The 26,139-nt window shown below is 39.6% G+C and overlaps 1 protein-coding gene across 2 annotated transcripts in view; it reads left to right on the top strand.

The window, feature by feature from the left end:
- AR (androgen receptor) overlaps window positions 1–26,139 on the top strand; it is a 185,790-nt gene that overhangs the window by 94,491 nt on the left and 65,160 nt on the right. For both annotated transcript variants that reach the window (XM_043458523.1, XM_043458522.1), the window contains exon 2: window positions 11,343–11,494. In XM_043458523.1, the coding sequence (XP_043314458.1) occupies window positions 11,343–11,494 (152 nt within the window). The remainder of the gene's footprint in view (window positions 1–11,342; window positions 11,495–26,139) is intronic.

Raw genomic sequence — 26,139 nt, 5'->3', positions numbered from 1 at the left:
CTTCCTAAGGCCCACTTGACTTTGGACTCCAGGATGTCTGGCTATAGGTGAGTGTTCACACCATCTTGGTTATCTGGGTCGTGAAGATCTTTTTTATACAGTTTTTCTGTGTAATCTTGCCACCTCTTCATAATATCTTCTGCTTCTCTTAGGTCCATGCCATTTCTGTCCTTTATTGTGCCCATCTTTGCATGAAATATTCCCTTGGTATCTCTAATTTTCTTGAAAACATCTCTAGTCTTTCCATTCTCTTCTTTTCCTCTATTTCTTTGCATTGATCACTGAAGAAGGCTTTCTTATCTCTCCTTGCTATTCTTGGAACTCTGCATTCAAGTGGGTATATCTTTCCTTTTCTCTTTTACCTTTAGCTTCTCTTCTTTTCTCAGCTATTTGTAAGCCCTCTTCAAACAACCATTTTGCCTTTATGCATTTCTTTTTCTTGGGGATGGTCTTGATAAGTCTCCTCTGCAATGTCCTGAACCTCCATCCATAGTTATCCTGGTACTCTGTCTATCAGATCTGATCACTTGAATCTATGTGTCACTTCCACTGTATAATAGTAAGGGATTTGATTTAGGTCATACCTGAATGGTCTAGTGGTTTTCCAATCTTCAGTTTAAGTCTGAATTTGGCAATAAGGGGTTCATGATCTGAACCACATTCAGCTCCTGTGCTTGTTTTTGCTGACTGTATAGAGCTTCTCCATCTTTGGCTGCAAAGAATATAATCAATCTGCTTTTGGTATTGGCCATATGGTGAATTCCATGTGTAGAGTCGTCTCTTGTGTTTTTGGAAGAGGGTGTTTGCTATAACCAATGTCTTCTTTTGGCACAACTCTGTTGGTCTTTACCATGCTTCATTTTCTACTCCAAGGCCAAAGTTGCCTGTTACTCCAGATATCTCTTGACTTCCTACTTTTGCATTCCATCCCCTATGGTGCAAAGGGCATATTTCTTCAGTGTTAATTCTAGAAGTTCTTATTGGTCTTTATAGAACCATTAAACTTCAGCTTCTTCAGCATTAGTGGTTGGGACATAGACTTGGATTACTCTGATACTGAATGATTTGCCTTGGAAACAAACAGAGATCATTCTGTCATTTTTGAGATTGCACCCAAGCATTGCATTTTGGACTCTTGTTGACTGTGAGGGCGACTGCATTTCTTCTAAGGGATTATTGCCCACAGTAGTAGATATAATGTTCATCTGAATTAAATTCACCCATTCAAGTCCATTTTTTTCACCGATTCCTAAAATATCAATGCTCACTTTTGCCATCTCCTGTTTGACCACTTCCAATTTACCTTGATTCATGGACATAACATTTCAGATTCCTATGCAATATTGTTCTTTACAGCATCAGACGTTACTTCCATCACCTGGATCTTTTAGCATTCATTTGTTTGGGACTTTTCGTGTTTTCTGGACCTTAGTGTCCTTTTTCCTTTCCCTAGTTAGGGAAGTTTTCAGCTTTTTTTTTTTTTTCTCCAAATAAGCTATATGCCCATTTATCTTTGTCTTCTCCTTCTGGAATCCCTATAATGTTATTGGTAGTATGCTTTATGTTTTCCCATACATCTTTTAAACTTTTCTCATTTAAATATTTAAATTTAAATTATTTTTTTATCTTCGGCCTGGATGATTTCCACTAGTTTATATTCCAATTTGGTGATTCATTCCTTTGTACCACCTAATCTATGGTTGATTCCTTCTAATCTTTGTTTTAGTTGTATTCTTCAGCTCCGTTTGATTTTTCTCTATATTTTCTATATCTTTTTTAAAATTCTGTTTAACCATTTTTTCCCAAAGTTCATCGAGCACCTTTATTATCATTACCTTGAACTCGTTTTTGGATATATTGTTTATCTCCACTTCACTTAGTTCATTATTTGAGGTTTTGTCTTGTTCCTTCATTTGGAATATATTCTGTCTCTTCATTTTACCTAATTTTCTGTTTCTATTCTGTTTATTAAGCAGATCAGTTATTGTGTTTCACATTCTTGGTGAAGTGATCTAATATAGAGAATGTTCTATGAGACCCAGCAGCACTTCCCCTCTGTTCATCAGAGAAATATGTTCTGATGGTGCCCCCTTATATATGTGTGTGCCCTTCTGTTGTGACAAGGCTGACTACTGTGGGAATGCTGGTAGGTGTGGTTGATTTCTAGCTTGGTTGGCTGCCAGGCCCTCCTTTGTGCAGTGGCTGCCAGCATGATGGTAGGTGGGGCTATATCCTGACTCAGCTGGCAGTGTGCCCAAAGGCTTCCTGGGGCTAGCGCCAACCCCTGATAGGCAGAGCTTGGCCCTGGTATGGCTGGCTTCACATCCTATGAGGTTCCAAGCCTGGTAGCAGCTTGTGGATGGGGAGGGCTGAGGCTTGGTGCAGCTTGTTTTGTGGCCCCAGGAGTCTTGGTGCTGGTACTAACAGGCTGGTGTGTGGAGTTGGGTTCTGGTGTGAGAAGATTTAGCATTGTTAAGATGGTAATACTTTCCATGGATTCAAGGAATGTTTCTCAAAATCCCAACTGTCTTCTCAGCAATGATGTAAGCTGCTTTACCTCCAAAATATCATGGAATCTTCATGGCAGTCTTGTGAGTTCCGTATTTCTTTATACATTTTTCACATGAAGAAATTTAAGCAAAATTATTTGTTCAGTGACTTATTATAAAATGGCAAAAATGACCATGAAAACCATATGTTCTACCTGTTTACTTTCCCACTTCAACAAAAAGCATCACTAAAGAGAATTTGAAAGATATAACATAAGCTCATGTAATACTTTTAAAAGAAACCATGACTGTTTTCTTGAACAGATATTCATCAAATTTCAAATCTCAGGCTGTCAGGGAAAAAGAGGCTTACTACTGAAATATCCATTATACCCTCACAAAAGTAGGTTCAAGCCATCTGTGAAGAGAAAATAACTTTGAACTCTTTGATTTTTATCTTAGAAATTCATGTAAAGTTTTCATTATATTCCACAATGTCATTAATAAAAACATTTTAATGACTCCACATGAGGAAAAATATGATGCTCTGTAAAGATATTTGGTGGTTTCCTAAATCCTTTCTTGTTTGAAAAGTACAGAGGAATACATAAAAAATGATACAGCTTCGCATATATAGCCTTTTGCTCTTCTCTCTCCATCTGTATTTGCTGTTTCTTAAAAACACTGTATGGGATTTCCCTGGTGGCTCAGATGGAAAAGAATCTGCCTGCAGTGCAGGAGACCCAGGTTCAATCCCTGGGTTGGGAAGATCCCCTGGAGATTGGAATGGCAACCCACTCCAGTATTCTTGCCTGGAGAATTCCATGGACAGAGGAACCTGGCAGACTACAGTCCATGGGGTCTCAAAGAGTCAGTCATGACTGAGCTAGACTAACACTTTCACTAAAAACACTGTATAGCCAAGAATGATGGTCCTTTTTATTTTAAGACTATAAGAGATTTCATTTTTTATGGCATGACACAAGGTAATGCGCCCTAGATTTACAATGCAGCCACCATATGACAGGCATAGAGGGAAGGGGTTAACATTTATTATTCAATGTAAGTCTCACAAAAGCCCTAAGGGTAGAAAATATCCTCACTTTTTAGATGAGGCAAGTTGATCTCAGAGAGCCTAATTACTAGGCCCAAGGTTCAGTGGTAGAGGCAAGGTTTTAAGCTAGGTCTGGCTTGCTCAAAAGCCCTACCGATTTTACATTCTCTCCCAAACAGGTAAGACTGGTCTGTGACTTTTACATTTTATCCTGGTTCCATAGTCATTGAGGATCTTTGCTTACATTAGTCAGACTCCTTAAGGTATCTAAAGTATCCTCAAGTCTGAGAGACAAAGAGAAAGAAAGAGATAGAGAAAGACAGGGAGACAGAGAGAGATCCAGAGAGATAGAGAAGGAGTGAGAAAGAAAGGGAGAGAGACACAGAGAGGGAGAGAGAGAGAGAGAGACTGAGATTATAACTGGGTGCTAAGGGTTTCTGAGCCCAACTTTCTCATGGTTGAGCTGGCGTTTGTAAGCCTATTGCTGCTAAGTCACTTCAGTCGTGTCCGACTCTGTGCAACCCCATCCCTGGGGTTCTCCAGGCAAGAATACTGGAGTGGGGTGCCATTGCCTTCTCCGTTGTAAGCCTATAGCTTCTAGTAATCCACTTTCATTTAATTAATTGTGAAACCATTGGAGAAAAGCAAGTCATGCTCTTGTTTGGAAAATTTCCATTTTATGTGGCAGGGCTTTTGTTTCAGACTTCATAAAACTGAATGCCGAGCATTGGGATAATAAGTGAGCACATAACCCAGGGGAGGTGGGAAAAAACACAATGTTGTGTGAAAATTCTGCACTTACTTATTCTCAAAGGAAACCTCTGCTGTGCTTCCAGTTAGAGTTATTTAGGGATGTGTTAGAAATTTCAGAGGTTGTTCTTTTAGTCTTTTTTTTAAAATTGTGTTATGTTATAGCTATACAAAGGAATACACGTAACATTCAAGTTACTTATATAGTATGATAATAAAACAACGTTCATGAACTCCAATTAAGGAATGAGAACATTAACATTTTTATTTTCTCCAACCTAACCCTTGGACCTAGAATGGTGCTTAATATGTAGTGGGTGCTTAATACATGTTTTTTACTGAATGCACAAATCAGTTTGTACCTCCTTTCATTATATCATTACCGCCTCAGGGATAACCACTATGCTATATTTGGGGTTTATTACTCCCTGACATTTTTATGTTTTTCACATATATATTCCCAAATTACATATTGTTTGCTTTTACTTCTTTTTAAACTTTATCCAATTGAATCATATTGTATGTAGGCTATTATGAGTTATGGTTTTTCCTGCAACATTAGCTTGTGAAAATTCACCTGTTTGTAGATGTATTCTGTTCCTTGTCATTACTGAATTGTATTTCATTGAATGAATATTATATAATTTATTCATTCTTTCTCCTATATCTTTTCTGCTTCTATAAACAAAGCTGCAATGTCCATTTCTGCACATACCTCCTGGTACAAATGTGCATGAGTTTCTCTAGAATACAAATATGGGAGAGGGACTGCAATCGGAATTTTCATTTCCAGTGCCAGAAGATCAGTCCATGAGACAGAATAGCAGTGTGCCCTTTGTCAGGGTCAGTGGGAATCCTGTCCAAATAATTTTGCCAGAGAGAGGAGGTGGGAGGTTGGCAGATACTGGCATGGTAAGGTCATATCTCAGGCCTCTAGCCAAAGTGGGTTGTAATTAGGAAAAATTCAAATTGTAAAATTGCCTTCATTATTTCTCCTCCTCTTCCACATCCTTTAAAGTTTTTCTTATTTTTTTACATTTTAAATTTATTTAATTTTAATTGAAGGGGAATTGTTTTACATTATTGTGTTGCTTTCTACCACACTTAAACGTGAATCAGCCATCAGTTCAGTTCAGTCACGCAGTCACGTCCAACTCTTCGCGACCCCATGGACTGCAGCATGCCAGGCTTCCCTGTCCATCACCAACTTCCAGAGCTTGCTCAAATTCATGTCCTTCGAGTTGGTGATGCCATCCAACCATCTTATCCTCTGTCATCCCATTCTCCTCCTGCCTTCAATCTTTCCCAGCATCAGGACCTTTTCCAATGAGTCAGTTCTTCGCATCAGGTGGCCAAAGTGTTGGAGTTTCAGCTTCAGCATCAGTCCTTCCAATGAACACCCAGGACTGATCTCCTTTAGGATGGACTGGTTGGATCTCCTTGCAGTTCAAAGGACTCTCAAGAGTCTTCTCCAACACCACAGTTCAAGAGCATCAATTCTTCAGCACTCAGCTTTCTTTAAAGTCCAACTCTCACTTCCATACATGACTACTGGAAAAACAATAGCTTTAACTAGAAAGGCCTTTGTTGGCAGACTGCTTTTTAATATGCTGTCTAGGTTGGTCTCATAGCTTTTCTTCCAAGGAGCGAGCATCTTTTAATTTCATGGTTGCAATCACAATCTGCAGTGATTTTGGAGCCCAAGAAAATAGTCTTGTCACTGTTTCCCCATCTATTTGCCATGAAGTGATTGGACCAGATGCCATGATCTTTGCTTTTTGAATGTTGAGTTTTAAGCCAGCTTTTTCACTCTCCTCTTTCAATTTCACCAAGAGGCTCTTTAGTTCTTCTTCGCTTTCTGCCATAAGGGTGGTATCATCTGCGTATTTGAGGTTATTAATATTTCTCTCAGCAGTCTCGATTCCAACTTGTGCTTCATCCAGCCCAGCATTTCGCATGATGTACTCTGCATATGTTAAATATGCAGTGTGACAATATACAGCCTTGACGTACTCCTTTCCCAGTGTGGAACCAGTCTGTTGTCCCATGTCCAGTTCTAACTGTTGCTTCTTGACCTGCATAGAGATTTCTCAGGAGGCAGGTAAGGTGGTCTGATACTCCCATCTCTTTAAGAATTTTCCAGAGCTTGTTGTGATCCACACAGTCAAAGGCTTTAACGTAGTCAATAAAGCAGAAGTAGATGCTTTTCTGGAACTCTCTTGCTTTCTCAGTGATCCAACAGATGTTGACAATTTGATCTCTGTTTCCTCTGCCTTTTCTAAATCCAGCTTGAACATCTGGAAGTTCACGGTTCACATACTGCTGAAGCTTGGCTTGGAGAATTTTGAGCATTATTTTACTAGTGTGTGAGATGAGTGCAGTTGTGCAGTAGGTTGAACATTCTTTGGCATTGTTTTTCTTTGGGATCGGAATGAAAACTGACCTTTTCTGGTCCTGTGGCCACTACTGAGTTTTCCAAATTTGCTGGCATATTGAGTGCAGCACTTTCACAGCATCATCTTTTAGGATTTGAAACAGCTCAAGTGGAATTCCATCACCTCCTCTAGCTTTGCTTGTAGTGATGCTTCCTAAGGCTCACTTGACTTTGCACTCCAGAATGTCTGGCTCTAGGTGAGTGATGACACCATCGTGGTTATCTGGGTCATGAAGATCTTTTTTGTATAGTTTTAGGTATATGTATGTCCCCTTCTTCTTCAACCTTCATCCCACCTCCTACCACCATCTCACTCCTCTAGATTGTCACAGAGCTCCAGGTTGAGTTCCCTGAGTCATACAGTAAATTCCCATTAGCTATCTATTTCACATATGGTAGTGTATATGTTTCCATGTTACTCTCTCCATACAACCCACCCTCTCCTTCCTCCCCACTTCCCTTTCCCGTAAGTCTATACTCTGTGTCTGCATCTCTATTGCTGCCCTGGAAACAGGTTCATCAGTACCAACTTTCTAGATTCCATATATATGTGTTAATATACGAGATTTGTTTTTCTCTTTCTGTCTTACTTCACTCTGTATTCTCTGCTCTAGATTCTTCCACCACATTAGAACTGACTCAAATGTGTTCCTTTTTATGGCTGAGTAATATTCAATTGTATATATGTACCACAGCTTCTTTATCCATAGCTATTTTTATGTGAGATGTATTTCATTATATTCATATCTTATGAATCAAGTGTTAGTTGCTCAGTCATGTTGGACTGTTTGCAACTCCAGGGACTGTAGCCCTATAGGCATCTCTGTCCATGGAATTCTCCAAGCAAGAGTACTGGAATGTGTAACCATTTCCTTCTCCAGAGGATCTTCCCGACCCAGGAATCAAACTTGGGTCTCCCACATTCTTGGCAGATTCTTTACTGTCTGAGCCACGAGGGAAGCCCCAATAATTAAAATGATGATTTTTTTTTTCAGTCTTGGAGTGTTGACTATAAATTTGATTGATTATTTTTAAAGTCTCTAAAAGGACCACTTATTTACTCTATGCAGGCTCCCATTTTGTTTATCTAATATTTAATTTTCAGTCATATAATGATAGCTACTGTCATTATTTTATATATACATAAATCTATATATGCATATATGTATATATACATGTATATACATATATTTTGTTTATCTAATATTTACTTTTCATTCATATAATAATAACTACTGTCATTTTATATATGTAAATATATGTATATATGCATATGTATATACATACATACATATATTTATACTTTTCAACTTGGACAAACTCTGGGAGATGGTGAGGGACAGGAAAGTCTGGCGTGCTACAGTCCATGGAGTCATAAAGAGTTGGACACAAATTGGCAACTGAAAAACAACAACATACCTTTCAAAAAGCATTTCTATCTTTGAGGTACTTTCTCATCTGTAGCAGTACGCACTTTGCTTTATTATATCATCTGCTATGTAATTATACAGTTCTTTGCTTCCTGTCTTTCTTCTGTAGTAGATAGTAAGTTGCTTAGAGGCAAAGTTCATATCTTGATCATTAGTATATTCCCAACACCTAGACCTGTATCTCGTCCATAGGAGTTGAGTTGAATCTATCTACCTAATTTAGACCTTCAATTTCATAATATGGTTAGTCATTGGTTACAAATCTACACTTTGCAGTTGGACTTACCTAGGATGGCAACCTGGCATTTCCACTTACTAGAACAGTGATCTTGAACAAGTTTACTGAGTTTTCCTGAGCAGCAGCTTCCTCTCTTATAATATAGGGATGATACAGAACTACCTGGCAGAGTTGTTGGGAAGATTAAATGAGTTGATATATATGAAATGGCCTGGCATGTAAAGTACCTTAATATTACATGTCCTTCTGATTTTATTTGAACTGTTTTTATTTGTTATAGAAGTCATGAAATGTAAGAAGATGGATAATAAATAAACTTTTAAAAAGCGACAATTTTTACCCAAGGAAATGACATTTTTAGCCAAAGGAATGATGTTCTTAGGTTTTGGCTCATTCGTATGTGGGAACTGAGCTCTTATCCTGTGAAACGCATGGCCCTCCTAGCCTTAGTTTGGTGGATAGACTCCTGCTGCCTTGGGATGAATTATGGGGGCAAAGATAGGCCACCATAATCAGCTGCTGGGTTTGCATATCAGCAGAAGTTTCTGAGTGCTTTCTGTTGTATTTTGGCTGTGAATAAAGGCTAATATTTGTCTCTTAGAGATAAAGTGCTTGTCAAGTGTAGCCTGAGTGAAAGCCTTCTTTGCTCTTGCCCTGCCAAGGTTTCTCACTTAGGGTTGAGAGGAGCATAACATTTCATGCTTTGGGGGGGGATTCTGATGGTTGTGCTGAATATGATAACCAAACAGGCCTGGGTAGAAAGTGAGGGTGATTACTGAGAAGACAATAGGGTAATGGACACTGTGTTAGATTTGGAGTCAGAGATTCCTGTACTTGATTTCAAAAAGTTTTGTGCTTCTCCACTCTCAGTCTGAATTTCTTCATTTGATATAATAATAATAATAATAATAATAATAATAATAATAATAATAATAAATGTCTCACAGTGTTGTTTTGAGGAGTTGAAATCATGCAACACAACAAACAGGCTGTCATTAGAGCTTATTTTCCTTCCTCCTTGCCTTAGTAAGAAAGAAGTACTCATAAAAAATGGTGACTGACTCCAGGTCCATCCACATCACTAAAAATGAACCAATTTTGTTCCTTTTTATGGCTGAGTAATATTCCACTGTGTATATGTATCACAGGTTCTTTATCCACTCATCTGTTGATGGACATTTAGGTTGCTTCCATGTCCTGGCTATTGTAAATGGTGCTTCAGTAAACATTGGGGTACATGTGTATTTTTGAATTATGACTTTCTCAGGGTATATGCCCAGTAGTGGGATTGCTGGGTCATATAGCAGCTATATATTCTTAGTTTTTTAAGGAACCTCCATACTCTTCTCCACAGTGGTTGTATCAATTTACATTCCCACCAACAGTGCAAGAGGGTTTTTGTTTTATCCACACTTTCCCCAGCCTTTGTTGTCATACAGAGTGGAATAAGTCAGAAAGAGAAAAACAAATATATATTAATGAATATGTATGGAATCTACAAAGATGGTACAGATGAACCTGTTTGCAGGGTAGGAATAGAGATGCAAACATAGAAAATGGGCATGTGGATACAGTGGGGTAGGGGAAGTTTGGATGGATTGGGAGAGTAGACTGACATGTATACACTACTATATGTAAAACAGCTAGCTAGTGGAAAGCTGCTGTATAGCACAGGGAGCTCAGCATGGTGCTCTGTGAGGACTTAGAGAAAGTGGGATGGGAGGAGGGAGGTTCAAAAGGGAAGGGATATATGTATTCATATAGCTGATTTATTTTGTTGTATAGCATAAACTAACACCATATTATAAATTAATTATACTCAAATAAATAAGTAAAAGCAAAAAAAAGTAAATAAAATAGTGGTTGCATTCTTGTGGATAAGAGAATAGGCAGTTGTCACCTACCTGTGGCAGATTAACCTGGGAAACCACTTATGTCTTGTTTAATGATTAGACATAAGACATAGGAGAGAAAAAAAATTGACCTTTCAGTAGTATGAACCATATTCCCTTTATTTAAACTTGAATTTATTACTGTGGGAGACTAAGATCTACCTTTCCATTAAGGTTTTAGGATTGGGTTTCTGGCCCTCTCTTTCAGTCCACCTGGAAGGACACAGACACAGATCCTCTTGGAGATAGACAGTTAACTAGGTGACCTTTGAAGCTCTGTCTTAGCCCAAGGAACATGAGTATTCTAATGGCTAAGGGTTGGGAGTGTTGCCTGAAAGATTTCCAGCATCACTGTGTATTACTTAATTGCTACTTTATGTTATAGAATGGGGATGGGGAAATGTCCATGTTATCTATATAGACTCCTAAGGAAAGAAAGGGAATGGAAAAAAGAAGACTAGCATGAAAATACTAATCGTAATTCCTCACTTCTGTACTCATTACAAGAGGTTTTTATCCTTTTGGCTAATTTATACTTCTGTTCACACAAGTAGCTCAGTAGGATGGGTAATATTATTCCTACTTACAGATGAGAGTAAGGCTCAGAGAACTAGAACAAAGCACATCAAACTGCTTTGATGCTTAGTCTGGTATCACCATAGGTCTCCCTTTGGATAAGTAAGGTTTTAGGACTGAGTCCATACCATTTAATTACTCTGAAATTGTTTCATGACCACCACCTTAAGTTAGAGACATTTACCTCAGGTTTCTGCCTTCATCCGTCCCTCATGCAGACATAGCCCAAGGGATTGGCTGATTTCAGAAAACTTCTCAAATCCTTTCATAGGATCCAGAAGGGCCCTGTCCACGTGATAGAAAACCCTACAAAAATAATCCCTAGAAGAAGTACAAGGAAAATTCAGCTTCACACTGACTCTGTTAAGCAATAACTAATAATTTACACATGCAGTTTAATCCTGAAGATTCAGACTTCTACCTTCCTGTTTCTGCCAACTACTGACATGTGTTTCATTATTTCTCTTGGGTCTTTTCAGTTTGGAGACCACCAGGGACCATGTTCTGCCCATCGACTATTACTTTCCACCCCAGAAGACCTGCCTGATTTGTGGGGATGAAGCTTCTGGCTGTCACTATGGAGCTCTCACTTGTGGAAGCTGCAAAGTCTTTTTTAAAAGAGCCGCTGAAGGTAAAGGATCTTAGACACTCACTTTTCTCTCTCTTTCTCTTCTAAAAAGAGACACCAGTCTATCAGGACTCAGGATTTTATGATCTCTGGGACAAAGTCACTGGTAGTGTTGGTTCAAAAAACCTAAGAGCCTTAAAAAGTCAATTTTCATACTTGCTGGAACCCTGTCTTTGGCAGCCTTGTTAGTACAAGCAATGAAGGCAATGAAGTTGGTCCCAGCTGGTGCTTGGAGCTTGGTGGGTCCTGGGAACAAAAGAAAAAAATTAATGATTTGAAAAGATTTAATTTCCTCCTTGCTTGTGTTCCATTCTCCTGCATAGTGAGGGAAAAAATGTCCTTATTAGAGAGGTTAGAAGTGGAGAAATCCAGACCAAGTCCCCAGCCTGTACTCTGTGGTGAATACAAGACTATTCCTTAGTGAAGGCTTCCTGGCCTTGGCCCCAGAAAGGAAGTGTTCTCACTGTTCAGCAGACCATCAGTCTATGCACCTGCTCCCTCCTGCTGCTGCCTCTTTGGGTATCCAAAGTGATGAGAAACTTTTATTCTCTCCCTCGGACCCTGTCCAATAGCCCATAACCCTGAACTAAGTTGTATCTTATATTTGGCTAAGTGGCCTCAAAAACTGGCTCCTTAGTATTATTTAGCTTAAAATAATTAATATCTGCTTAGCCCCAAGAGGTGCTCAGGCTACATCTTACAGCAGGAAGACCTCCTACACTTCCAGACCTCCTATATATGCTATTGCCTCCTTCCTTCCCAGTCTCCCTAGGCTTAAGCCTCCTACCCATCCACTTCACTCCCCATTCTGTACTAAGTATTCCTTCTTGAAAGGACACTAATGAACAGCTTCTAGACAGAGATGCTCTGCTCTGGGAGCAAACTCAGTTGCTAAACACCAATATCTACTCCTGCCTCCACTTTTCACAAAGGAAGTACTTCCTGCCAAGACCTTTTTCTTCCTTCTCACTGCTCTAGAAATTTTAAGTCAGAACTGAAAGAGACAGTCTTTCCTTATATAAAGCTATAATCCCTGAGGAAAGTCTTAAAGGTGGCCATACCTTTCAGCAGGAATGTGGTGACATCCACCAGAGGATAGCAGAAGCACCACAGAGTTCTTGGCAACTAGAGAAAACTTAGAAAGCATGTGCCCTTTAACTGGTCTCCCTATTGACAGCCAATTGGAATGATGATTATCTTTTCACCATTTTGGCCAGGTGGAAGGAATACCTATAAAATGGAAACCTATTTTGTTTTCTTCTAGTTCCCCAGGCAATAGGAAGACAGATAGCATTTAGCATTAAAGAAAACATGCTGCATGTTCCACCCATTACCCTGAGTGGCACATTGCTACTGCTTAAACTGGGCAATATGAGGTCCAGTGCCCGAGTGCCCAGGCGCAGGCAGTTTGGAAAGAGACAGAGATCAGTGTCTTCGTTCCTTAAGAATACTCACAAAAGGATGGTTGTCAGAAAAGGAAATGAGGAGTAGTACCAAAGACTTCAGATCACCCCAACATCTCCAGTGAGAACCTGCCTCTTCTCCATACCTTGGCTTCAGTTAGGCCCTGTCTATAGAGCAGAGAATGAACCATAGCACCCATCTAAAGCAGTATGTCAGTAAGCCCAGGCACCACGGTAATAGCAACTATATCCGATGGGAAAAGAGTTCAAGAAAGTAAGCAAAAAGCAAATTCAATAGTTAGATAGATTAGATTGTATTTGATTCTGCCTCTGGGTTTTAAAAATCTGGGTCACGATATTGTTGTTTTTGGAAAACTGTGTAAATGATCAACTATATTGTGAAAGGGAAGATTTTGCTGTCATAACATATTCCACATGGGAGCTTTCTACAGAAATTAGGGCTGAGGGAGGGAGGCAGGCAGAAGGGCAGCTGGCAGGGCTGCCTGGGAGGAGCTCTGCTATTATGTGGATCTTGGACTATTTGAAAACAAGGAAGCTGGGAGAGGGGTAATCACTCAAACTGCCAAGCATTTGGAAATCCAGCAAGGTCTCAAAATTCTTCAGACCCTAGAATCACTTGTTAGAGAAACTTGGTAATATTTTCTTTGAGAAAATGAGCCTCTGTGAGCTCATGGAGCCAAATGCTTTAAACTCTTTGAAATATTAAAATCTCCAGTGTGTTCATTACAAAACTATGGAGCCCATTGGTTCCTTTGGAATGTGAACCCCAGTTTCCAATCCTGAGCCCTTTGAGGGACAGGAGAAAGTGATTTAAAAAAACATGAAACAAAGCAAAAGGAAAAAAAACAATATTGGTGTTTTCTTTCACCTTTAAAGTTTGGTGACTGCAGTTTACTGCCATTATTACCTCTATTTGAAGGCAGGGGGCTGTCTTATTACCTGCAGAGAACATTTATTGATTTTTTTTCATTTTTACAATGCATCTTTATTGCCCAAATGGCCTTTCTAAAGGTGATTCTGAATCTGCCTGGTTGAAAATTGGAATTCCACCTGTCTTGGAGGGAGTGGGAGAACAAATCTTTTCTTCCTAATTTGTTTGTTGTTGTCAGTTAACTCAGATGGAGTATTCAGAGTGTTGATTACCACTTTATTCAAGGTTTCAGAAATCTCTGGACTGGGCACAGGTACAAGACTTAAAAGCCTGGCACGTCAGAAAAAAATCCATTTCTAGCTTTGGTAGTTCATAAACCATGAGGCTTTAATGCTGTCATTGGTGCAAGACTCAGCAAAGAGTCGATTGTAATCTAGCCAGGTTTTCCTGTTGAGGAAGAAGAGAAGAGAGCCTCACATTTTCTCATTGTCAGTATTGCTGGGAGTTTAGGGTGAGGGAGAGGCTAGTCAAGAATCTGCTTATTTTGGGATTAAAAAAATGATGATAAAAAAACAATTGTAGGCCACGGGGGTAAAAATCATTAAAAGCTGCTTGATGGAAACTTATTGAAAGAATGTGTGTATGTGCGTGTGTGTGTCTGTGTAAGTGCTGTTGAGAGGATGGTCTCTGTGTTTGAAACAAGCATGTAGAGAATTAGCTAATGATGGTGAGTGGGATGAGTGGGAAGGTGAAAGGGGAAGGCATGTTGGATGCTATCAAAAAGACCGGGAAATCAAAGGAAGGTGATGTCCTTGAGCAGAGTAGGTGCTTGAAGGGGGTTTAGTTTTGTGACATTGGCTAAGAAAATTTCCCTGCTTGGACCTCAGTTTTCCCTGTCTGTAAAATAAGGGAGTTAAACTAAGATACTTTTAAAATGCCCTTTCAGCTTAGACTTATTGTGACAATTCTACAAATAACAAACACCATCACTGTTATTTCAGCATCAGCAAACATGTGCATTTATACCTATATGCACATTTGGTTTTGCCTTCCTAGAAGATGGTGAATCCTAGCTCCCGTCTCTTAAAAAAACACAATCTTCAGATGAGGATAGAGCCAGCTCAGAGAGTGCACTGTGGATGGGCTGAGTTAAAAGTCAGGACTCTAAGATTCCCTCTTCTCCCGGCACTATGACCATGGCTGGATAACTTCTTTTCTTTTCCATTTTCTCATCTGGAAAATCAGGATATGAATCCTCATCTCTACCTCATCATGTTTCAAAGAGGGTTAATTAATTCATCATGTGCATTATGTGCTCAAGAATTTACTATTTTTCAGACATTTTCTAGTAAAACATTGGAGATTGTACATCCATTTGTTTTGTACGCATGGAGCACTGTTTGGTACACATCATAAAATTGAAACTGTAGTTTACATTCTGAACTCAAAGAATTACACCATCCTCACTGATGTTTACAATATGTCCCAATTTAGTATCCTTGGCAAATTTTATGTAAGTGTGGCTTTGATTCTCTCTCTCTCTCCCCAGGTTTCTGTGAGGGAAGTAATGTAAGTGAACCCTCATTGAACTCTTTCTGTCCTTTAAATCTACTCTTTCCCACCTCAACTCATGTGGAATTGAATGTTACTTCTTGTTTGGAGTCTTGCAGAGAGTTTTTGGTGCATATCAGTGTCCTCTTCACTCCCTGACTTTAGGAGTAACATTTCCCAGGGGCAAGTTAGCTATGTTAGGAGGATCTAATTGCAACTTTGTGTGTGCATGCTAAGTCGCTTCAGTCCTGTCTGACTCTTTGTGACCCCATGGGCTGTAGTCTGCCAGGCTTCTCGGTCCACAGGATTCTCTGGGCAAGAATACTGGAGTGGGTTGCCATGCCCTACTCCAGAGGATCTTCCCTTCCCACGGATGGAACCCAAGTCTCTTATGTCTCCTGCATTGGCAGGCGGTTTTTTTCTTGTTTTTTTTTGTTTTTTTTTTTACCACTATCTCCACCTAGAAAGCCCTACTTGTAACTTCAAAAGGGCCTCCATCGGGTGTCTTTGGCCAAGAAGTTGACTGATTCTTATTGCACAAGTCTTAGAGATTTTTTTTCCACAAAGCTCATAGTATCTTTTATCTGACTCTGGTTTTTTAAAAATATCATAGCCAGACTTTAATTAGGGGTCAGCAAACATTTTTCTGTAAAAGGCCAGATAGTAATAGACTTTGTGGCCTATATAGTCTCTGATGCTATTATTCAATTCTGCCTTTGCAGCATAAAAACAGTCCTAGACAAAACTAACGGGTGTGGCTGTGCTCCAGTAAAACTTTATGGGCACTGAAATTTAGATTTCATTCAGTTTTCACATGCCTTTAAATACTATTTTTTATTTTTTTCAGCTATTTTAAATCTAAAATGCATTCTCAGTTCTTGAGCCACACAAAAAGAAACAGCACATTAAATTTGACTTGTGAATTTTTGTTGTTTGTAGACTTGCTTTAGATGGTCACTCCTCTGCTTACAAATCTGCATAGTAAATTTGGCTCTTTCTGATCTCTGATGTCTCAGTAACTCTCTAGATTATCTAATTTTAAACATTCTTCTGATATGGCCAGTGAAAGTTTGTATGCCTTGCTTGCCTAGAATGCCTAGGTCCTGAGCATTTGTTCACTAAATAGGAAAAAATAAAACATTCTTGGAATGCTAGAAGAGGATACTTTTTTCTGATGATCTGCTATATCACTCAACCTTGCAATACCCAGAGGAGAAACTGAAAATATTCTACATAATTTTTAGGCCTTTGTACTGTAACCATGTGGATAATTATAAAATATGTATGAGTGAAAAAAAAATATGTATGAGTGAATTTGCTGGATGCCACATAGTAGTAGTGGTAGTAAAGTCACTAAGTGGTGTCCGACTCTTGCGACCCCATGGACTATAGCTTGCCAGGCTCTTCTGTCCATGGGATTCTCCAGGCAAGAATACTGGAGTGGGTTGCCATTTCCTTCTCCAGGGGATCTTCCCGACCCAGGAATTGAACCCTGGTCTCCTGCATTGCAGGCAGATTCTTTACCGACTGAGCTGTGAGGGAAGCCCTCGGATGCCACATATAACCCAGATAGTATAGAGGAAGGTAGCTTTGAGGACTATCTGGTATGAAGTGTTATGGAAAAGCTGTCTCAGAGAAAGTAGGGCCCAGGTGGCCAGTTGAGTTATGAATTTACCATACACTTCCTTATGATTCTTTGTCTTTACACATTTGTTGGCTTAATTCTGGTCTTCCTCATAGTAGGACTAGACCACAGGCCTGCAGCATAAATTTAGCTCTATAACTCGTTCTAGTTGATGCCCACCCAAGTCTCCTATTAGACCCCAATTGGGGGCCATGTCAAGAATTTGCCATTGCTGGTCTATAGGGCCCTGTGGCTGATAATTTATAGCAAATGCATTTAATGAAGCAATGATTAACAAGAAGTTTCTATGTCACCTGCAAGATCGTCTGAGTCCATTGTCTCCTTTCACCTTGCCTTACTATTCCCCAATGTGTTATATTTTTAAAGCCCATCCATATACTGCAGAAGTTTTTTTTTTTTTTTTAAATCCCAAGAGAATCTCTTGGTAATTATGAAACTCTGGGTGGTAGATTTTAGCAGTTGACTGCTATTGCACAGGTAAGTGTTAGACCCACTCTTTCTTCAGAGGTAGGAGTTATTTCTTATTTCTGTAGTCTCCAATCTAGTCTCATGGCAACCGACACACTGTCCCTCATAACAACTGAATTCTGGGAGAATCCATTATTTAAAAAAGCAATCTCTTCAGTTATAATAGCCATGTGTGCATACTTCTGGAAGCTATTATTCAGGTGTTCATACTCCTCTTCAGAGCTAGCAACTGTTCTCAGCATTCCAAGGAGGCAGGTAAGCTTTGTACCTTTCAGAAGAAAGCACAGAAAAGGGAACTTCCCTCTATCCAGAAAAGGAAACTGAGAGTTGGGGTTAATGATTCTTTATAAAGGGAGCAAGGATTAGAATTCTCAGTCCATTTGTTTCCAGTCCATGTTGTGACTCCTGATGCATCCCATTGGAATCACCACAGCTTCTGGCTGCACTGGTGCCTATATCTTACTGAATACTTCATAAGAACTGGCCTGGTGGTAATCTATCATGCATCCAGTCAGTATACATTTGCTGGATAATTACTACACATGGGATATTAGGCTCACATACTCAAGATACAGATCCTGCCTGAAGGAACCTAGTGATCATAACCCTGGACACCTTTAAATTTCTTCAGCCATCATATTTCATTTCCATTTGAACTTCCCAACCACCTGGAACAGAGGGAGAGGTCATCCTCCTGATTTTCCATGTAAGCAAACTGATGTTTTTTTTTAGTTAATCAAGAGTTAGTAAGTGAGGTGGTGGTAGTTTAGTTTCTAAGTCCTGTCCAACTCTTTGCGACCCCATGTCCTGTAAGCCTGCCAGGCTTCTCTGTCCATGGGATTCTCCAGGCAAGAATACTGGAGTGGGTTGCCATTTCCTTCTCCAGGAGTAAGTGGAACATCTGGATTTAAACCCAGGTCTTCTGGGTCCAAAGGTAGCAGTCACTCTCTTATGGCACAGCTACCTCTCAAATATATAAACATACTAACCTAAAGCAGAAGGAAAGTGCAAACAAGAAAGACAACGGTGAAGAGAAACAACAGAATCAGAAATTAAAGAAGAAAGACTTTAAGTACTATGGGGAGAAACCAGTGAGTAACACTAACATCACAGGGAATGTTCTTCCTTAAAAAACAACAACAACAACAACAACAACAACAAAAACCAACTTATAATAGCTAGTGGTTCACCAGAAACTCTTCATTAGTTAGGGCCAGGGACATGTGAGTGATAGTCTTTCCACTAGCTCTTAATGTTCAGAGGGAAAGTTCTGATTCTTATGAAACCAGGCTCGGTAGCTCCTTAATTCACTCTCATCACAGAACCACAGAACAGGGAGCATGATTTAACACCTGGGCTCATGAGAATTTTAATTCTCATTGCCAAGCTGAAGAACTCAGACAGTGTGTATGGATACAAATGTTAGAATCATGTTCCTAGACTCTTTGCTTTGAGCCTACTTGGAGAAGTGTACCACAGAATGTTTTCTATGGGGCCAGGAGAAAGAGAACTCCATTCCCCTCCTCTTTGATGTCATAAACCAGAAAATATTGTCTTTCAGGATAGAGCTAAAAATTGACAGAGGCAAAATCCTGTTCTTCTTTATCGAGGTTTTTATTGTCCTTCCTCTCTTGGGACACCTGATAGGGTGGATGAACAATGATTTCACTGTGGTACCTGGATGTGGGCCCTGGAGACTGTGGACCTCTTACAGGTCCATAAGTTAAATAATCACATTTCTATAGTTCCATGTTCACAAGTTCCTTCACTTTCTCAGCATTGATTCAGCCAAGAGATATTTAATGAAAAGACCTAAAAGATTTTCAGTGCTTTGAACCACATGATCTTTAAGTGCTAACCTGCTAAAAATTAGAAGGAGAGGACTTAAAAATAAAAATAGCTTGACCAAGCTATTTTGTAGAAGAGGAAACTGAGGCTCAGAGAGAGAGGAAGTGACTTTCCTAGGTTCATAGAACATATAAATGGCAGAAATTAAGGTTTTCCAGTAGTTTCTTATTTCTTGTCTGAGGGATTCTCCAGCCTCATAGCTTCAGAGATTGTTGCTTTGGCAACTCCAAGAACTATGTGAGGCAACATAATAAATCTTTATCTTGACTGCAGGGATATCTAAAATGACTATTTGATGACTGGCACTTTTCCCAGATAACATCCATTTATTCAACAAACAGTCAGTGTTTATTTGTTGTGTGCACTAGACCTATACAAGGCACTGGGATAAGAGATAATAACAAAAACTAGTTATTGCATACTCAATATGCAATTGTTTTGTAGACATTTTCTCATTCAGTCCTCACAATAACCCTATGATGTGGGTATTATCATTTGTCCCACTTACAAATGAAGGAATTGAGGCACAGAAGAGTTAAAGTGACTTGTCCAAAATCATATGACTCTTTAGTGACTATGGAGTGAACATGACACAGAGTTTCCAAGATAGTGGGCTTCCCAGGTGGCTCAGTTGTAAAGAATCCTCCTGCCAATGCAGGAGATGTGAGTTTGATCCCTGAGTCAGGAATATCCCTTTAGAAGGAAATGGCAACCCACTCCAGTATTCTTGCCTGGGAAATCACATGGACAGAGGAGCCTTGTGGGCTATAGTCCACGGGGTCACAAAGAGTCAGACACAACAACTTAGTGACTAAACATCAACAACAACAATATTCTGCCAGTTACAAAAGGTAGGAAGTGAACTTTAGGAATATCGAACAGACTGACCAAAGACAGGGCTGCATGAAAGCAGGATACTTGTTTAAGGAACATTCTGGAGTCCAGAGGTGGTTGAGGGGAACCTCATCAGATGCAACAGATCCCTTGATCAGCCTTCGATTGGCCTTTTATGCCTGTTCCCCACCCCCACCTTGTGCCAATGCTGAGCTGTACATTGCTATCCTACTCTAGTTTCTGGGCTTTTTGGAAGCATGTTGCTATCTAGGTAGTGGAATGAAATGCAGTGAAAGAGAAGCAGATTCTATCTACCATTCCTTCTTTTCACTTCAAAATTCCATTTAAATAATAAAAGCGTTGCACTAAATGATCTTGAATATTTTAGCAATAAATGTATAACAGCCTAAATCTTTTTAACAATAAATCTCTAAAATTTTATGGATATTCCAGATATTTCCATTGGCCAGCAGTTCAATTTATAAGCATCAATCTTGTAAAACAGACCTGAGTTCAATCCTTGGCGCCAAAATAGATAGATATTGGGCCTTGAGCAACTCATGTAACTTCTTTGTGCTTCTGTGAGGATAGTACAGGTCACAGGGTTATTGTAAGAGCTAAATAATATGTAGCACAGCTCCAGTGCCCAATAAGTTTTGATTTCATCTACTGAAATGGAGCTATGGTCATTAGTACACATACACTTATGATGTCCTTTGAGTAGCAGAGAGGAGAGGTGGCAGATAGTATTTATGGCAGTTCCTTGGTAAAGAAGGCCTTGGGTTGGTGTAAGGTTCTCAAACAACCACTTATCTTCAGTGTCACTTAATTGGTGATCTGAAGGTCCAATAGCATTTGTATAAGAACATAGCAAAGGTTAATATCTTCCTCTCTCCTCTATGTCTCCCAGGGCACTATGAATAACATTTCCCAGAAAGCCCAGCATGCCTGTGTCCATTGCCTCTCTTGACTTTTGGGCTTTGGACATGAAGGTGTCAGAGTTCTCTGTGTATTTTTGTCTGCAACAAGATTTGTCTGACCTCCCTGGTAAATTCAGATCCACAGCCACAGGCCAGGAGAAAAGCTAACAAAGTTCATAAATTATCCTCCACATTCTTCAACCATTGGTTTCCCTCATCCAGCCAGAGGCGTGTCTTAAAAGTATGTTGGGGCCAGATTCAATAGAAACCTGAGCCAGCACCTGTGTAAATACATTTTTAAAGCTTCTTTTCCTGAAGCCAGATGGGTATTTTTTAAAACCAAGTTGGGCTGTATTTTATCTAGAGTACTGTCTACTACATTCTTAGTGCTTTGGAGAAATATAGTCTGGTTGTACTATTATTGCTTTGTTATTTGTGAGGGAGGGGGTATTTCTTTCAAAAATCAGATAATGCCTTAGTGTGGCCTGTGACTTTACTGTGTATAAAATGAAACTCTCTCATGATTCATCATTCATTCTGCTTCCCATAGATTGACATCCATACCCACTCTTCATTATCGATCCTATTAAAAGTCAGCCATCCCACATGTAACATACTACTTATCACTAACTCCTAACTGAATCATCTTTAGATCTTGTCCAAAACCCTATATAGAGAAGGGAAGTTAACATCTTGCCTAGGGCCTGGAGGGAGCTCATCAGTAAGTGGGTATCCCATCCTTGAGGTCCCTGAGCTTTGCTCAGCTTCAAAACAGAGACAGGATCCTTCATTTGTGTTGCTTATGATTAAAGGCTTCCTGTTTTCCAATGTCCTGAGGGCCTCTTCTGCCACCCCACCTCTATAGCTTCCATGGCTCTCTAGAAACTCTTCTGTAATCATGTCACTTGGAAGAAGATTTTCTTGTCTGTTTTGCAATTTCAAAAGGACTAGTCAGCAACTTTTGGGCTTCCCTGGTGGCTCAGTGGTAAAGAATCTGCCTGCAGTGCAGGAGATGTGGGTTCAATCCCCAGGTCAGAAAAATCTCCCAGAGAAGGAAATGGAAACCCACTCCAGTATTCTTGCCTAGGAAATCCCATGGACAGAGGAGCCTCGTGGGCTACAGTCCATGGGGTCGCAGAGAGTCAGGCATGACTTAGTTACTAAACAATAGTCAGAAAGTTTAGGTTAGATTGTGCTTCCATGGGAGCAGAGATAGATGCAGGAAACAATAGAAAGGGCTATGGAGATGTGGAAAGATTTCTCACCTAACTAGTTAAACCCTACAAAAATAAAGTGTTTTTTACTCAGAAGCCCTATTGATATAGGAGTAGAAGACTTGATTCGAGTCCAATGTTTGTTAACTCTGTGATCTTGGGAAAATGACATGTCATCCCTGAACTTTAGTTTTCTTGCTTGTAAAATTGGGATAATGGTGACCACCAGAAAAATTCTAAGGGTTACATGAGATAATGTAGCTAGAAGTTTTCTTACATAGTGCCAGACTTCCTAAAAAGGTGAATCAAACAATGTTGACAATGCCTCTTAATGTGTGAATGAGAAATCAGCTCCATGTCAAATTTCAGCTTGTGTTCCAGGGGTCCCATTATTTCACTCTAGAAGTGCAGGTATAAGTTAAATAATTCATCTGTTGCTATTTACATGGGTAGTTTGATAGTAATTATTTTTAGACATATGACATGTTTCAGACATAAATCAGACGGCAATAATTTTGCAGCTTTGTAGACATATTCATTCCCAAGTACCAAAGACCTAAAAGGAGTTAGAGCTATGAAGGGTAGAACAGAGGTAGGCAACACAGGGCTCCCTGGTACCTGTCTCTTAGGAGGGACTTCGGACTATAGGAATTTGTACTCATGTACTCTAGTGTCAGGGAAGAAGAGCTGGAGGTAGCCTAGAAGAGGAGGAAGAAGAGGAAGAGTAGCTTTTACTCATTCATTTTGTTAAAAGCATGCATATATTGTATGAGGCCCTGTATGAGTCCAGAGATGAGTGTGAGATGGCCCTGTCCTCAGAGAGCTTCCAGTCTGATGGACATGCCCTCCAAGGTCAGCTAAAGTTTTACACTACAAAAGGTATTTGAGTGCAGCAGAAGCAGTGTGATGGGACAGGGGAGAGAAAAATCTACAGGCATAGCTCCCCATACCTAAGGACAGCCCTGACCAAGATTGGCACAGTTTGAGGGGCCTATTCCCATCAGCAGGTCTGGAAGCCTTATCAACAACAACAAAAGATAATGATGATAATAATTATAGCAGCTAATATTTACTGAACATTTTCTTTGTGTTAGATGCTACACTAAATGCTTACTTAATCTTCACAACAATGTTACGGAGTAATAGATATTCTTACTACCCTTATTTTACAAGTCATCTCAATTCAACAAACATTCAGCATCTACTGTATGCTAGGCCTGTGCTAAGTGCTAGGGAGAGATGAGTAAAACATATTCTCAGTCCAATGGGAGCAAACCAATAAGTGCACAGTTAGGTTAATATATTTCAGGGCTTCTGCTCAATGCTGGAAACTCACTGATGAATGACTCACAGTTCTTGCAAAGATCTCAAAGTTTACTGGGAGATATCTGTGTGGAAACAAATATTATGTACTGCTGTGAGAAGTGTCATAAGAGGGGTAAGTGCAAAATGGAAAAGAGATTGTACAGCAAATGATTGATTTAAATCAGAGCCCCAAGGAAGTATGTTCACACTTTCCCTTCCTCACCTTTACTCAGGCTTCTCCCCTCCTGCTTCAAGTGCCTTTTCTTAAGTCCCATCTTCCTTCAAGGCTTCACTCAAGTGCCCACTCCTCCATGAAGCCTCCACCCCATCAAAAGGCATCCTATCCTCTCCTGTACCCCCTCTCTTTTTACTCATGTCAACTTGACCCAATCTTCACTTGGTAATCCTTTTTCCTTGTTTGTTAATCTATCCATTATGCTCCTTTGGGGTCATAGGGAAATGCCAAAAATTTAGACACATATCCAGTAAGAGGAAGGTCAGTCTCTAAGAGCAAGCTCTTATGATTCTGTGAGCATTTGACATCCATGTTGCTAGAAACACCTGTGAATGACCTGACTCCTGTTTAGAGCAGAATGTGATTGGTGTATTTGCTTCAAGGAGAGTGTCATTGTTCTGGGAAATATTCCAAAGTTTGCTATTACCAGTGAATATGTACAGAGAATAGAGCCTGCAGATAAGCTGTCCTCTGATTAGCTTCAGACATGTTCCAAGAAGCTAGGATGTGGTAGATTTAGCCTTAGGAAATTCACTTGACCTTTCTAAGCCTCAGTTAATTCATCTACAAAATGGAGATACTATAGTGGTTGAAAAAGCCAAAGGAATTGTTGCTTGTGAAAACAGTGTGCAAATTGAAAATCATTCTTTGAGTATTAGTTTCTGGGAGATCTCCTTATCATCATTCAGGACAGTCATGCCTATGTTATATAAATACTTGCCTCTGACATCTCTGGAAACCCTTTGCAAAGAGTTGTCTGTAGGAGAAACAGTTTAATTTGCAAATTGCTCCTTTATTTGCATGTACATAACGTACATCTGCAGTCACACCAGATGATTACCTCTTTGAAATACCTCTCAAGGATCCTAAAAATGAATTTTATCCCCCCCCCCAAATAGTCTATCACAAATATAACCTCCAAATTCACTGACAGTATGTCCAACCTCTTTTGCAAGATATACGGCTAGGCAGACAATTTTATTTATACAGGTAATTATTTTCTTCCAGCAAGTGAGTAGTAGCTAGAAGATGGCCAAGAGAGGCCATGAGGAATGCCTTTCTTTTACAGCTCATGTTTGGGTCTTACTTGCAAGGTTACTAAAGGTCTGTGCAGATAAGTTGCAGTGTTTATGGCAAAAGCAAAAGTCACTCTAAAAGCAAGCCCTTGTTTCATTGCTTAGTGTTTTTAATCCCCAGCAGACATGACTTTGATCTGGCACTTGGCAGCATGGCAGGTTCCTAAGCTGCTGTATACAAATTGCAGGGGAACAGTGATATTATCTGAATGAATTCATTTGTTGTAAGTTATAAATATATGGGCTTTTTCTATTTCATCACCCTCAAAATTTTATCTGTTTCTCCCAATGGAGCCATCTCTTGGCCTTTAGCATGCTCCCTTTGAGCTCATGGGCATTGCTGCATGGCTAACATAGGAACCTTGAGAATTTGCTTCCAAGGTCCTTTTCTTTATTTTATCTTGATACTCAAGCTACCAGAGTCAGTAGTGACTGTGGTGGGCTGACAGTGAAGTGGCAGAAAACCAAGCTTTGTCCTCTGGCTTCCCTGACCCCTTCTATCCATCATCCAAGAGGCTCCAGGCCAGCATTCCACAGAGCAGCCTCACCAAACTCACTAGGACTGAAGGGAAACCAGGATTTCAAATAGTCATTATAGAAGGAAGGAATATAAAAACTACAGTTCTCTCTTTGTTGATTCTTTTCACTCCAGAAAGATAACTACTCTTTTTAGGAGACTTTCAAAACCTCATAATCTTCTAGGACTTGGGCTGCTTCCTTAAGAAGCACATTGCAGAAAGATATCATGGCCAACAAAATATTAAAAGAGCAATCATTCATCCACTCATGTATTCAATTAGTGTAAACTGATATATTTTTTTTTATTTGCCAGACACCGGGAATGACAAAAAGGAGTACTTTTTATCCTTGTCTCCTTCACAATTTAATAAAGATAGCCATTCTTTCATTTTATAGCGATCTGTCACATTTCATGCACTGCTGCATATGGTATGACACATATGCACATGGTAATGACACAAGAGAATGATAGAAAAGCTGAGTGTGGATCTAACCACTCTCAAGGCTCCATTATGAAATACTGGATTTGCAATTTTAAAGAACTATTTTGAAAAGTTACCCCATGGCACTACAGGTTATAGAATCTTGCTGTCACAGAAGGCAAGAACATGGATGATAATGACATGAATGAGATGAGAAGTTGAGAAGTGTTACAGTGTTCATTTTCTTTCAGAAAAGAGTGGTGGCACTAGTGTTAAAGAACTGACCAGCCAATGCAGGAGACATAAAAGACATGGG

Source organism: Cervus canadensis, chromosome X (genome assembly GCF_019320065.1).
Source record: "Cervus canadensis isolate Bull #8, Minnesota chromosome X, ASM1932006v1, whole genome shotgun sequence".
NCBI lineage: Eukaryota > Metazoa > Chordata > Mammalia > Artiodactyla > Cervidae > Cervus > Cervus canadensis.
This window is presented reverse-complemented; position numbering and strand designations above follow the sequence as displayed.